The sequence below is a fragment of the Meles meles genome, chromosome 8 (assembly GCF_922984935.1).
Source record: "Meles meles chromosome 8, mMelMel3.1 paternal haplotype, whole genome shotgun sequence".
Taxonomy (NCBI): domain Eukaryota; kingdom Metazoa; phylum Chordata; class Mammalia; order Carnivora; family Mustelidae; genus Meles; species Meles meles.
Genome location: NC_060073.1, coordinates 61,236,411 through 61,252,062, shown reverse-complemented (window position 1 = coordinate 61,252,062; position 15,652 = coordinate 61,236,411). Strand labels below are relative to the sequence as shown.

Here is a 15,652-nt window from a genome sequence, read left to right as displayed (position 1 = left end):
AGTGTTCCTTTTTTAAAAATATGATCTTGTTCTTCCTTCATAATTATGCAATGCTTTTCTCTCATCATAGACTTCCCTAATTCTTTCTTGCCGGTTTATTTGTTTTATTTTCTTTATTTCATATTGGAGGCTTTTATCAAATATATGGGAAACATTTAATTTTGCTCTTATTTAATAGAAGACACCAAATTAATTGGGAAGTCAGTGTGAGTGGGTGGCATGTACTGATTAGAAGGATTCACTATAGGATGATGTGGCAAACTGGTTTCTTTTTTTTTCTTTTTTTAAAAAAAGATTTTATTGGGGTGTCTGGGTGGCTCAGTGGGTTGGTTAAGCCTCTGCCTTTGGCTCAGGTCATGATCTCAGGGTCCTGGGATCGAGCCCCCTAATGGGCTCTCTGCTCGTTGGGGAGCCTGCTACCCCCCACTCTCTCTCTCTGCCTGCCTCTCTGCCTACTTGTGATCTCTCTGTCAAATAAATAAACAAAATCTTTTAAAAGATAAATAAAATAAATAAAATCTTTTAAAATAAGTAAAAAGATTTTATTTATTTATTTGAGACAGTAAGAGAGAGAGCATGAGAGGGGAGAAGGTCCGAGGGAGAAGCTGACTTCCCGTGGAGCTGGGAGCCCTATGCAGGACTCGATCCCCAGACCCCAGGATCATGAGCAGAACGAAGGCAGTTGCCCAACCAACTGAGCCACCAGGTGCCCTGAACTGGCTTTTTTATTGAAGTTACTGCTACATTAAAAATTTACAGTTCTTTTCTCTGGGATGTTTCAACTTACCTGGGGCAGGGAGGAATATAAGACACTGCTAGTGTTATGTAAGGTGCTTGGGGAGAGACCACTGGTTATCAATGCCCCTATCTTCTGACAGCACCTCCCCCTAGTATTCCACTATGCCCGGTTATTGAGCCTGGAGCCTCTTGTGTTTAATTCCTCTGTAGAGATGTATAGGTTTATAACTACTATTTATATAGTCTTTGATACAATTCCCTTGTTTTGGGCCCCTTTCCTTACCTTTACCTTCTGTAGTACCCTTTACTTCACATTCCTGAGCCTTTTTGGGGTTCTGTTTGACTTGCTTCTTGTTACTCTTCCCTTCAGTGAACACTTTCTGGGCTCTGTCTAGTCACCACTGCTCTATTTTCGTCTCCCAACTTAAAATATGACGGTTTTGGGTTTGAGATGTCAAAGCCAGAGCCTGCATTTTTATTTTTTATTTGGAAAATTTCAGAAAAGGAAGGAAGCAGAAACATCTTTAGTCTATCATCCTATAACTGGAAATTTGTTTAATTTTCCCAAATGATACGGCTTATTATCTCACTGGATAATTTTGGTTCCACACTACTGTAATGACTTTGATATCTTCTGATTTTTAAATAAAAAAGTCCTAATCCCTTTGTATTATTCAAAAATCTGGAGAAATTTTTACAAAAAGATGGTTTCTCCTGGCATCTTAGGCAAGTTACAATTTGGTTGTACAGTCTGTTGGCATTTCAGTGCAAACAGTATTGGTCCCACTTTTCTGTCCTAAGATGCTCTATTCTTTACATAAACAGCAGGAGAAGCAGTTGTTCTCTTCTACTCTGAGGGTGATTATCTCTTAGCGGCAAGTGGAGTGATTCATTCTCCTGTACCTTTTGGGGGAGACTTTATTACTTGTGGGGGATACAGTGTCGGGGAGAGGAGAGCTCCAGCAATATGTCAGGCATTACACATTCTGGGCCGGCATAAAAAGAAGCAACCTCTTCCCCACTGAAATTTAAAAGCCTGGAAGGAACACCCCACATCTAAGGCTCTGAAAAATCATATTATTCATAACGAGGACCATGATTCATACAAATGGAACAAAATGGAATTATCAAAAATAGATTCTGTAGATTAATCGGTAGCAAAAATATCTTCTGACTTAGCTTATGAATTGGCTATAATCACAGGAAGGACGATTCCATTGAGGTTTTACCATCTTCTCCTCCACCTTGATTGAATAACCTTTATACTTTTCCCATGGCACATCTTTGTAGGTCAAGGTATTTGGAAAATTGGCTTTGACATGATGCTTCCCTCTTTTTTTTTTCTCTCGTTTTCTTTTAAAAGTGATTCTTGCTTAAACATACCTTGTGTTAATTGTGTTCATTTAATTGGTCACCTTGAATTATTGAGCATTTGTCATTTTTATGCTTTCTATATTGACCCACTATTATTTTTAGCAGTGATGATTATAATAACCTGCAGAGTGGGTTAGAAGGGCTTCACATTTGATGGAACTTGAATTCCTGCCAGAGCTATTATTTGCTTCAAATATGAGCAATATGATTCCAGTCCTTTTACCTGGGCAATTTTCTCCTTCTATTGATTTCCTGCCTCTATAAGAGTAATAAATCCTTTTTAGGGAGTAGTAAACAGAAAAAGGCAGTTCCAATTTGATAACTATTACTGTATTACGTATATACACACAGTATTGAGTAACCAGCGTTCAGGGAATTGTGTGAGATGTTGTGTTTTTTTCACTATTTTTTTTATTTATTTGAGAGAGGGAGAATGGCGGGGGAGAGAGAGCATGAGGGGGAAAGGGTCAGTGGGAGAAGCAGACTCCCTGCTGAGCAGGGAGCTTGATGCAGGACTTGATCCTGGGACTCCAGGATCATGACCTGAGCTGAAGGCAGTCGCTTAACTGACTGAGACACCCAGGCCCCCTGTATGAGATGTTTTAAGAGATCTAAAGATGAGAATGTCAGATGCTTTCAGCTGTAAGTAACAATGACAGAAACATATAAAGACAATATTAAGTACAAAGATGTTTATTATTTTGGTAAAAGAAATTCAGAAGAAAGCCAGTGCCAGGATTGGTACAATGGCTCAAAGATGCCTTGTAGCTTAGCCATCATCAATGGCTTGGCTTTTTCTTGTCTTTTCTTTTTCCTTTTTTAAAAGATTTTATTTATTTATTTGACAGAGAAAGAGATCACAAATAGGCAGAGCAGCAGGCGGGAGGGGGGGAAGCAGGCTCCCCACTGAGCAGAAAGCCCTATGTGGGGGGGGGCGCCTGGGTGGCTCGGTGGGTTAAAGCCTCTGCCTTCGGCTCAGGTCATGATCTCAGGGTCCTGGGATCGAATCCCACATTGGGCTCTCTGCTCAGCAGGGAGCCTGCTTCCTCCTCTCTCTCTGCCTGCCTCTCTGCCTACCTGTGATCTCTGTCAAATAAATAAATAAAATCTTAAAAAAAAAAAAAAGCCCTATGTGGGGCTTGAGCCTAGGACCCCGAGACCATGATCCAAGCCAAAGGCAGAGGCCTAACCCACTGAGCCACTCAGGTGCCCCAGGTTGGCTTTTTCTTAAGAATTATATGTCAATGTTCATAAGATATCATGTCATTATATAACCATATATAATGGCAGAAGAATGGCGGTGTGCCCTCATCTACCTCTTTACATCAGGAAAGCAAATTTATCTCGGAAGTCTCTGGCACATTTTCTTCTGGTTCAGATCAAGTTAGGTGTCTTTAGCTTAGTGAATGGAAGCTAGAAAATTATCTGTCGTTTCCAATATATATTGTGGAGATGTGTATGTGTTTCGTGTGTGTGTTGTTAGATAGGCAACCAATCGTGTCTGACACAAGGAATAAGATGGAATCTCAGTCCTCCCTAAAGAAGCTTGTGTCTCTCTGGGTGGAACAACAAGCAGTAACCATAATACGGTTTCTGTGTGGTAGCTTCCTGGGAACACTCCTGGGCTTCAAATTAACAATCCCTTTTAAATTGGTTAAAGAAAACCATTCTAGATACTTCTGATTTGGAGTTGCCAAAGCTGTCCTCTCTGAATTTTTAGTCACAAGTCTGTTCTGACCATCTTTTTAATAAGTGGTGTTAAAAAATGTAGTATCAAGTTTACACAATGTGATTTTAAGTGATGTACTCTTTCTCCAAAATGCTCTTGCCCTTACACCTTCATATGCCCACATCTCATTCATCTTTTGATGAAAGCTAAAAAATAATGCCTCCCATTTATTTCATTTGTTCAGCAAGTATCTGCTGCATGCTTACAACGTCAAGCACGCTGAAATTGTTGGGGATGCAAAACATGAGTTCTGACCTCATGGAACTTACAGTCAGGAGAGGAATACTGACAACTAGCAGTAACAAGGGATGAGGAAGAATAAGGTACAAGCAGAGGACATGCAGGGGTATTTACACTATTGGTGGTGTTAGAAGCAGACAGAGAAGTCTACTTGAAGACTTTTTAAAGATGATACCTATGGATGAGTAGGAATTGGAGAGAGAAAGGGAGGCAAAAGTGTTCAAATTAAAGAGAATCATGTATAGAAAACCATGGAAGTGAAAGTGCTCTTGAAAAAGCCCTCTTTAACTCCTCCTTCCCCTAAGTAATTTCTCCATTTGATGACCCCCGTAGCACTTGATATACCATTTTTAGGTCATAAGATCTCTGAAGGCAAAACATACGACTTATACAGAGTACTGGGTAAATGTGATTGCTGCTTCAGAGGACAGTGAGGCTGTATCTATGCCCATGAAAAATGCTAACTTAAAACATTAAAATATCTGAGGTAAGAGGTGGATTATACCATACTTCTCTTCAAAATGATAGGAAAAGCATCACCTGCCTAGGTGACTACAGAGATGAAAGCAACAGGGAGGAATTGATTCATAAAGTTCTGGAGGAAGTACAAAGAAATTATAGCTCCAGTCCTCAAATGTTACTTTAAAAGCTATTTCAGGGGACACCTGGGTGGCTCAGTGGCTTAAAGCCTCTGCCTTCAGCTCAGGTCATGATCCCAGGGTCCTGGGATCAAGCTCCGCATGGGGCTCTCTGCTCAGCAGGGAGCCTGCTTCCACCTCTCTCTCTGCCTGCCTCTCTGCCTACTTGTGATCTCTGTCTGTCAAATAAATAAAACCTTAAAAAAAAGCTATTTCAGGAAATATAATGAAAACCTGGTATATATCAGAAAGAAAAAATACCCACTCACTTAGGTTTACAAGAGGTTTCCTTTTTAAATGTTCTCTTGGTATGGGCTGCTCTTTGTGTGTGGCCGGGTTTTGGGTTACTGGTGCAAGGGCCTAACCAGACCTGACAAGCTACTTTTAAAATCAAATATTAATGTACACCCGGGCGGTTCAGTCTGTTAAGCAACTGCCTTTGGCTTGGGTCATGATCCCAGGGTCCTGGGATTGACTCCTTGCTCAGTGGGGAGGCTGCTTCTCCCTCTGCCTGTTGCTCTCCCTGCTTGTGCTCCCTCCCTCTGTCAAATAAATAAATTAAATTAAACATTAAAAAAACACATGTACACACAAATGTTCATGTCATGACTCAGGTTTTTACCATTTCATTTCTTGTGTATTTTTTCTTTTTGTTCTTTCATTTTAGATACATGTTCCAAAATCCTTTTGCCATTGGGTTGAGAAGAACCAAAATGAGAAAATTTTGATAGAGAAGGAGGTTTGGGGATATAGCTATTGTCTTGATTGGCCAGAATAGATAGTATTTTAAGCTTTCATGAGAAAGCTCCCTTTAATTTATTCCTCTCCTTAATTCTAGTTTAGCTATTCATCCCCAGGTTTGAGAAGGCACTTGTTTGATCCTGTCATTTCTGTAGCTAAGTAAATAATAACTCCCAAATAATGAACAAATATATACAGATGTGTTATGTGAATGGTAAGACACTATACACAAATGTAAGGATTTATTTTATCACTGACTTGGGAAGTTTTTTTGTTTTTTTGAGAGAGAAAGAAAGAGAGCTTGGGCTCGTGAGCAGGGGGGAGGGGCAGAAGGAGAGGGAGAAAGAATCCCAAGCAGGCCCCACGCCCAGTGCAGAGCCTGAAGCTGGCTGACGTAAGATCATGAACAGAGCTGAAATCAAGAGTCAGATGTCTAACTGACTGAGGCCCCCAGACACCCCAGAAGTATTATTATTTTTTTTTTAAGATTTATTTACTTGAGAGAATGAGAGTTAGAGAGAGAGCATGAGAGGGGAGAGGGTCAGAGGGAGAAGTGCTGAATAGGGAGCCCAACGCAGGACTCGATCCTGGGACTCCAGGATAATGACCTGAGCAGAAGGCAGTTGCTTAACCAACTGAGCCACCCAGGCACCCCATCCCCAGAAATATTTTTGACAGATTTCTTTTTTCTTTTTTTTTAAGTAATCTCTACTCCCAACATGGGCCTTGAATTCACAACCCCAAGATCAAGAGTCACATGCTCTACCAACTGAGACAGCCAGGTTGTCACGCCCTACTTTTTTTTGATACTAGTTTATTGAAGTGTCCTCCTCAAGGACAGAGATTACTTTTTTGCATGCTGTCCCACAGTATGGTGAGGTGTAGTATGGTGAGTATGCTGAATTCTCTAATTTGGTGATTCTTAATCTTTTACCTTTTAAAAATATACTGTATTTAAAAGAAGTTTTAAATTTACAGAAAAATTGAGCAGATAGTACAGAAAGTCCCCATATAATCTCTCCTTCCCCAGTTACCTTTATTATTGTTAGTATGTATGACACATTTGCTACAATTAATGAACCAATATTGATACACACTGTAATTACTAAAAATCCATATTCCTTTTTTTTTAAAGTTTTTGCCTAAAGTCTTTTCTCTTTTAGAATACCAATCAGCTTAAAACCCACGTTGAGCTGTCATGTTATATCTACATTACACTTAACTGCCATGTCTCCTTTGGTTCTTTTTTTTTTTTTTTAAAGGTTTTTATTTATTTATTTGACAGAGAGAGAGAGAGATCACAAGTAGAGAGGCAGGCAGAGAGAGAGGGGGATGCAGGCTCCCTGCTGAGTAGAGAACCCAATGTGGGGCTCGATCCCAGGACCCTGAGATCATGACCTGAGCCGAAGGCAGCGGCTTAACCCACTGAGCCATCCAGGTGCCCCTCTCCTTTGGTTCTTCATGGCTGTGGCATTACCTTCATTTTTTGGGTCATGAACTGGGTTGAAAATCTGATGAAAGTTATGGATCCTCTCCACAGAAAAATGCACGTGCTTCAGATGTCTAATTGAAGGGAGGTCCACCCATAACATATTCAGAAGCACCGGTCTAGGAGGAAAAGGTGATCTTTAAAATATCCCCTCCCCCACATTTGGGCTCAAAGTCAGGCTCTACTTTGTTGTGTGACCTTTTCGCATAGCTGTTTTCCTACATGGGCCTTGGTTTCACCATCTGTGAAATGAAGGGTTTGGTTTACATGATGTCCAAATCCTTTTCTAGCACTTTGGAAGGTGGGCGTCACCTACAATTGTCTGCATCAGAGTAACAAAGGCTGATAACAGACCAAGGCAGGTCAGGTCAGGAAAGTAGACGGGTTTATCAATAAAGAGGTTGCAGAGGTTCAGTGGGGGACAACACAAAACCTAGGTTCCACTTTATGGCTTTGCGGATTTTCTAAGTCATTTCCTTCCTCTGAGCTTCAATTTCCTCATCTGCAGAAATGTAGAGACTCTGCTTCTGGTAGTTATGAAACTCCTGGGAACAACAGCAGACAATGTACCTAGGAAGATATCGTGTAAGGAATTACGAGAAGAAAAAAGATGGAGTAGATGGCTTAGTTCTCTCGTGAAGGGCGGACTTAAGGAAAGAGAGACCGCGTTGACGGTTCTGGAAAAAGGCATATAGCACACACCTTAGGGCTATCGGACCACACCCTCACAGCGCGGGGATCAATTCTACCTACGTGCCAGTCCCGCCTCCTCCCCCCGCCTCATTCCCCTCAGGCTTAAACTCTAGCCACATTTCTCATGGCAGTCACAGAGCGACGCTTTCCACCGCTCAAGGACCGGGCGCGCTCTCGCGCCGCCACCTCACTGCCATCTCTGCCCGCCTTTGGCTTCCTCCGATTGGTTCTCATGTAAGTGACGTAAGTGCTCCTTATTCCACCCACATCACTTCCCAGGGTTCCGCCCCACCTCCTCTTTGCTTCTCCCGACTCGCGTGGCAACCTAACCTGCACTCGTCTCTGCTGCGCGGGAGGAGCCGGGAGAGCAAGCTAAACCAGGAAGGCGCTGGCTTGTGGCGCGCACGCGCACGCACGCACGTACGCCGGCGGCCGGCGGGGCGGCACGCTCGCGCCCGGGCTCGCGCACTCGGCAGGTTGGGCTGCGGCGGCGGCTGCTGTGGGAGCTGAGTCGCTGCGCGTGAGAGGTCCCAGTCGCGTCTGCGGCTCCAGTTCCGCCACCCTCCGCTTCTCTCACCCCAGTCTCAGTGCCGGGTGCGGAGAAGGGAACGGCGCTAGCGTTGGGAACCTCGAGCACACCCCTGGCTGCTTCCGACACCGCCATCCTTTCCCAGCCGCGGGCCTCGCTCGGTGCTAGGCGACTCTGCGGGGAGGCGGCGGCTACCGCTGCCAGTCTGTGGGGAGGAGTCCTGCCCTGCAGCCTTGCTCCGCAGCCGGGCCCTAAAGGGTCCGAAAGAGCTCGGCGCCGGTCCTTCCTCTCTCCTATTTCGTCAACCGGTTGGAGCAGCGTCAGTCCGAGAGGTCTCTGGGCTGAGGCGGCGGCAGCTCCTCCGGCTCCATCATGTCCGCGGGCGGAGACTTCGGGAATCCGCTGAGGAAATTCAAGCTGGTGTTCCTGGGGGAGCAGAGCGGTGAGTGTGCGGCTCCCCCACTCCTGGCAGCTGGCCGCGGCTTCCCCGCACCGCCCCCAGTGCGGCCCTTCTGTCGGCGAAGGCTGTCTCCCCGCCTCGCGTTCGCGCTCCGTGCTAGCCCGCAGCACTGCCTGGTGTTTGCCGACCCCTCTTAGCCTCCAGCTTCTCTTCGTCTTGATCCGTCGGTCAGATTTTGATCCTTCCGTCCCCGGCTCCGATGTCTCCTTTCCCCGCAGCCCGGGCCTCTCCTGTCGATCTGCCCCCCACCCCCCCGCCCCAGGCCTCACCCGGCCCAGCCCAGCCTGCTGTCCATCCCTTTCTTTCTCCGGTCCCCGTCGTCTCACCAACCGTAGCCCCCTTCCTTGAGCCCCACCCTTATTCTTGGCTTTTATCCCAGTTCGTCAGCTCTGTGAAGGCCCACCCCGGGAAGCCCCACTCCCGGGATCCGACCCTCTTCAACCTTGGACGAGGAGGGTGGGGGGATTAGGGCGTTGTTTTCCCTAGAGACTTGGCCTTGGGAAGTGCAGATCTGTTGGGAGGTGGGAAGTGGGGGGGGGGGGTCGTAGAAATTCTTGGATTGTTTTCACTTGGGTGGGGAATTAGTTTGGGATATGGAGGGTGCATGTTTGAATTGGAGGCGACTTGAGGATGGAGTGGTTGGGGAATAAGAGGGGTGGCGGTGGCAGTGGCGATTTTTGCTTCTTGGGTTAGGCTGCGCGTTATTGGAAAACCTCATTTTCTTCTCATGACTTTGATCCCTGACAATTCTTTTGGCACTGTTGATGCTTTCCCGGTCTCTGCCAGATGCTATGTCATGATCGTTTTACTTGGAATTTTTCACATCTAACCTCTCCTTTTTCTCCTTTCAACATGAAGCAGTGTCTGTTTCTCTTTATGGTGGTGCAAACAGGAATTACCGGAGAAATGTTAATTATTCCACTTCTTTTGAGTGTTTTCCAGTTTATATTTAGGATTCCTGTGAGAGGCCTGAGAATAACGAACATCTTTGTTTTGTAGGGTTTCCTTTTGGGCTAGAGAGTAATGGAATAGAGTAGAATAGATTCATCATCTACTTATCTAAATTAGATTTCAGTATGTAATACCGTTTCGTCTAAATGACCCTTTTTGCTTAATATTTCATAGTATGTGGTGAGTGGAATGATCTTACCTGATCAGGCTTCTGCTGTTGCTTACTTTGTATTATATACAAGATCCTAGTTTTGTGATCGTTTTCTTTAAAATTACTTCTGATGATTCCAATTTTACGCTGAATTAGGAAAGTTGGCACTGGACAGTGTAGAGATTATCGTCCTCCTTTGTTTTTCTCACATATTTCATGATGGTCTTTAAAATTCAGACATTGAGAGGTTAGTCCTCCCAAGACATCATTAGACATTGAGTTAACAGCTAAGGACCTTAGGTCAGGCTATAGAGAAGACAGTTTCTTTTGATGGGAAAGCAGATAACTTACAAATTCAGAGCTTTTCCTACTACCCTGAACTGTTTATAGTAATATATATGACATTAAAATAGGTTAACATTAGTTGCAAAATTGCTTCCAGTTGGAGCTGAGAAATCATTTTTCTCTTTTCAGTATGTAATCTTTACCTCCTTCTTCCTTACCAAGGAAAAATATAGTTTCCTCTTTGCTTATGAATTTTCCTGAAGCAAGTATAAGCTTGTTTCTTGAAATAACTTGGTAAGATCCATGAGGGTGATCCCAGTCTACGTATTTTATAGCAATTTCAGGACAATGCCATGCATAAAATACAGTGTATTGGTCATTATTGATAAATAGGATCTAAAGTGCTTATTGTGGACTCTGGGGATGTTATTGCTGGCCTTATGTTGTGATGCAGATCTATTTAGTTTGCATGAAAAATCCATTAATCTCTGTCTTAGGAAGATTGTGAGTAGTGATCATAACTTAAGTATCTGCAGGTTTCCTTTGAATTCCTTAAGTAATTATTTTATACTTTCACATTGCAGAGTTTGGTGGCTTTTCATTTTTTACTTTATGTCTTGACAGTATCCCCCCTCCACACACACATAGTTTCTGAAGTCATGTTAGATTTTTTTTAATAGACATTATTTTTTTAGAATGGTTTTAGGCTTACAGAAAATTGAGATCATGCCAAGAGTTCCCACATAGCCCCACCCAGTTTCCCCAGTATTCCTCAGTATTCTTAACATCTTACATTAGCATGTTACATTTGTTATAATGAGTGAGCCAATATTGATATGTTATTATTAACTAAAGTCCATAGTTTATTCAGATTTCCTTAGTTTTTATCTTTTTTGTTTTTTTAAGCATTCAGTTCAGGATACCACATTACATTTAGTTGCTGTGTCTCTTTAGGCTCCTCTTAGATGTTTTTTTAAGGACTGTGTTTACATGATTTTAATTCTGTGGAACTGTGAGGTCAGTTATCTTTTAAGGCCAAGTAATGCCATTTGATAGCTTTGACAATGAAAGATTGATCTTTGTTTTCATGGACAGTGTCTGTAGTTTCCTTATGCATTAGTAAAGGTCTGTAGAACCCATGTCATCTTGATGTAACTCTTAATGAATTATTTATTTTTAGGTTTTAGAATTCCACAATTCAGCTTTCAAAAATGAATCTGTGGCAAAGCATTTACCACGTTTATAAATGGGGTGTGTGTGTGTGTGTGTGTGTGTGTGTGTGTCTTACCCACAACAGAATGCAAGTCCCTTGAAGAATAAAACTTATTTTTTTGTTCATTGTATTCCCCAGTGCCTAGCATACCAGGCTCATAGTAGGTACTCAGAAATATTTGGTAAATGAGTGGTGGTTGAATCTACTAGGAACCAAAGCTGTATCAATCTTTGCTATGGTGGAATCTATGTTTTTACCTTATGCTGTTAATAGTTTAAAAATAGCATTTTATACGTACATTATTTGATTGTATACAGGGGTACTCTAGATGCTGGAGGGGACAGGGAACACAATGATTTATAGCTCTCTCCCTTTTGCTTAAAAAAAAAAAAATAGGACCAGGATTTTGCATTTTTGTGTTGAGCAAAATTAGTTTTGTTTAAAGATAGCGTTAAATTATTTTCTATTAGCATAGCACCTAAAAATATGTCAAATGACAGTAAAGACGTGTTCAAGGAATTGATTTGGAGTTTAGTAGACTTCTATTTAGCTTATCAAAAATTAAGGTTCTGTCTCTGTAAACAAAGATGAACTGTTTTAGCATATGCAGCTTTAGACTGAGTTAATGCCAACATCAGTGTTGGCAGTCTTTTTACAAACTCTTAGGGTCTCTTTATATTTCAGTAGTATACCTGATTTAATAAAGGGAAGTGGAAATATACATTTTAAATCTGAGGTTTCCTTGAGAAATCTTTTTTCGTTGCTACCTCTGGCTGCTCTCTTGAAATGCAGAGGCACTTTTAGGATTGCCATTCATGTTTTATAGTAGGAGATACTACTACAAACAAATGTTACAAAATAGGGTTACAAATTAGAAAGTGTAATCTCAGGCAGAAGCGCATACCTGGCCTCCTACTGCTTAGTTTTTCACTTTATGTTACCCTTTTTACATCAGTTCTTTTGAATTAAAATATGGTAGGTAGGGAAAATGTGTCTTACCATCAGAGTCCAGGAGTACTGAACAGTTTATTTATTTTTTTTTTTAAGATTTTATTTATTTATTTGACAGACAGACCAGACAGAGATCACAAGTAGGCAGAGAGGCAGGCAGAGAGAGAGAGAGAGAGAAGCAGGCTCCCCACTGAGCAGAGAGCCCGATGCGGGGCTCGATCCCAGGACCCTGAGATCATGACCTGAGCCGAAGGCAGAGGCTTAACCCACTGAGCCACCCAGGTGCCCCAGTACTGAACAGTTTAAATTGGTTAGATCAGTGATCTTAAACTTTTTCTTGTCAAGATCCTGTTACCTGTTATGCTTTTACAAATTGTTGAGGCCCCTAAAGAACACTGTTTATATGGTTTATATCAATATTTACTGTATTGAAAGTGAACAACATTTAAAAATACTTAATTCAGCGGCGCCTGAGTGGCTCAGTTGTTAAGCCTTTGCCTTCAGCTCAGGTCTGATCCTGGGATCCTGGGATCCCGGGATCAAACTCGGCCCTTGGGCTCCCTGCTCAGCGGGAAGCCTGCTTCTCCCTCTCCCACTCCCCCTGCTTGTGTTCCTTCTCTCTCCCTGTGTCTTTCTGTCAAATAGATAAATTTTTTAAAAAATATATTAAGTTCATTTAAAAATACTAGTTTTATTTATTTATTTTTTTGAAAGATTTTATTTATTTGACAGAGAAAGAGCACAAGTAAGCCCAGTGTCAGGCAGGGGGAGAAAGAGAAGCAGGCTCTCTGCTGAGCAGGGAGCCTGATGTGGGGCTTCATCCCAGGACTCTGAAGGCATGAGCTGAAGGCATCCGCTTAACCAACTCAGCAACCCAGGCACCCCAAAAATATTAGTTTTAAGTCCATTATATGAAAACCATTTTCCAAACAAAGATTTAGTGAAGGTGGCATTGTTTTACTTATTTGCAAATCTTATTTTTTAAGTTTTTTCTTTTTTTTTTTTAAGATATTATTTATTTATTTGACAGAGAGTATAAGCAAAGGGGAATAGCAGGGAGAGGGAGAAGCAGGCTCCCGCTGACCAGAGTCCCATGTGGGGCTCCATCCTAGGACCCCGAGTCCATGACCCAAGGCAGATGCTTAACTGACTGAGCCACCGAGGCGTCCCTACAAATCTCTTTAATGTCTTTGACTTATTAGAAGACATCCGGATTCTCATAGGTCCTTCTGCATTCAGTCTACAGTAATAACACATGGTATAGATTCTGGGAAGCTCCACTATTTACTCATAAGAGAATGAGAATAAAAAAACCAAATAACATCTAAATGTAATGAAAATGATTTGACTCCCAGAGGGTAATGGGCCCACCACTAAAGGGTCCTGGGAATCTTGGCAGTCCATGGGCCACACTTTAAGAACTGTTGTTAGATGATATTTAGCCTTTTGTACTATGGAGCTTCGTATAGCAAGTTAGGGCAGTCAAGAAGAATGTTTTCCGTACCTGGTTTTGGAGCCTTAAAAATAAACAATAGAGCTAGCGATTAAGAGCACATGGTCTGGATTTTACATTGTAGCACTGGCCACTGACTTTGGACAAATTATTTGACCTCTCTATGCTTCAGTTTCCTTATTTATAAAATAAAGGTAATAGAAACTATTGTGTGGAGTTATTTTGAAGATTAAATTAGTTAATAAATGTGAAGCATTTAGAAGAGTGCCTGGCACATTAATCTCAGTAATTAAACAATTTTTTTTAAGATTTTATTTATTTGACAGAGAGAGAGATCACAAGTAGGCAGAGAGAGAGGAGAAAGCAGGCTCCCCGTGGAGCAGAGAGCCCTATGTGGGGCTCGATCCCAGGGACCCCAGGATCATGACCTGAGCCGAAGGCAGAGGCTTTAACCCACTGAGCCATCCAGGCGCACCTAACAAATTTTTTAAAATAAAATATTTATTCTTTTTTTTCCCTTAGATTTTATTTATTTGTCAGACAGAGAGAGAGATCGGGAGAGAGCGGGCACAAGCAGGGGGAACAGCAGGCAGAGGGATAAGGAGGCTCCTCACTGAGCAAGGAGCCTGACATGGAACTGGATTCCAGAACCCTGGGATCATGACCTAAGCTGAAAGCAGATACTTAACTGATTGAGCCACCCAGGCATCCCTAGTTTAACAAATGTTTATGTAAAATTACTATGCTGTCAAGTGATTTAGTAGAGCATAAGCTTAAGAAATTTACAATTTATAGGGAAAGAAAGATAGAATACCTAAAACAGTGTAGTGTGATAAGTGCAGTTGCTTAGAAAAATAGAGTTAAAAGGTGTAAAGAAATGACCAGAGCATGGAGTTCTAGGGAAGACGCAGTATAAATCATTATAAATGACTAATCGATTTTTAGCTGAAATTCTTGAATGAGAGCATTCCAGAGTTGGAGGAGACTTTGAGAAGTCACCTAATCCATTTCTCTTAGGGCTTTAAAACTGGATCACTTTTCCCCCCTCTAATTTTATTTATTTGTTTATTTAAAAGATAATACTGATTTACTTGAGAGAGAGAGAGCGCGCACACACTCATGCAAGTGGGCATGCAAATACACAGAGGGAGGGGCAGACAGTGAGAGAAACTGACTCCCGGCTAGGTGGTTAGTCTGTCTGTCTCTGGTCTCCATCCCCTGATCCTGAGATCTTGACCTCAGGTAAAATCAAGAGTTGGGTGCTCAAAACAAAATGAGCCACCCAGTCTCATTTATTTATTCTTGTATAACTTTATTCTTATTCTTTCTTTTTTTTTTTTTTAAGATTTTATTTATTTATTTGTCAGAGAGCGAGCACAGACAGAGTGGCAAGCAGAGTCAGAGGGAGAAGCAGGTTCTCCACCGAGCAAGGAGCCTGATGCAGGATTCGATTCCAGGACGCCGGGATCATGACCTGAGCCGAAGGCAGCTGCTTAACCAACTGAGCCACCCAGGCGTCCCTATTCTTATTATTTCTTTAAGATTTTATTCATTTGTTTGAGAGAGAGCGTGCTCACACATAGGGCGCCCACAGGCTTCCATCACAGGACCCTGAGATCATGAATCTGAGCCAAAGGCAGATGGTTAACCAACTGAGCCACCTTACTGCCCTCTAACTTTATTTTTAATAGGTAATACAAACATAAAAAGTGTACTTAGAAAACTTATTACCACCCCTGTTCCTGTGACTCTGTTCTCCACTACACCCCCTCCTCCTTTAGTAGTTATATATATTGTTTTTTGTGTATATTCTGGGATTTTTTTATGCAGACGCAAGCAAAGATGAATATAATTTCTTATTCTCTCTTATATAAGATGTATCAGACTTTAACTCCACCCCTTTTTTGCTTAATATATATCCTAGGGTTTTTTTCATATTATTAGTACATATGAAAACAGCTTTCCCATTCATTTTGTTTGTTTGTTTTTTGAATAAAATTAACCCACGCAGAAGAGT

The 15,652-nt window shown here is 42.1% G+C and overlaps 1 protein-coding gene across 2 annotated transcripts in view; it reads left to right on the top strand.

Annotated features, from left to right (window-relative positions):
- Nucleotides 1-8,481: 8,481 nt before the first annotated feature.
- RAB6A (RAB6A, member RAS oncogene family) overlaps nt 8,482-15,652 on the top strand; it is an 82,213-nt gene continuing 75,042 nt past the window's right edge. For both annotated transcript variants that reach the window (XM_046014930.1, XM_046014931.1), the window contains exon 1: nt 8,482-8,613. In XM_046014930.1, the coding sequence (XP_045870886.1) occupies nt 8,544-8,613 (70 nt within the window). In that variant the 5' untranslated portion in view covers nt 8,482-8,543. The remainder of the gene's footprint in view (nt 8,614-15,652) is intronic.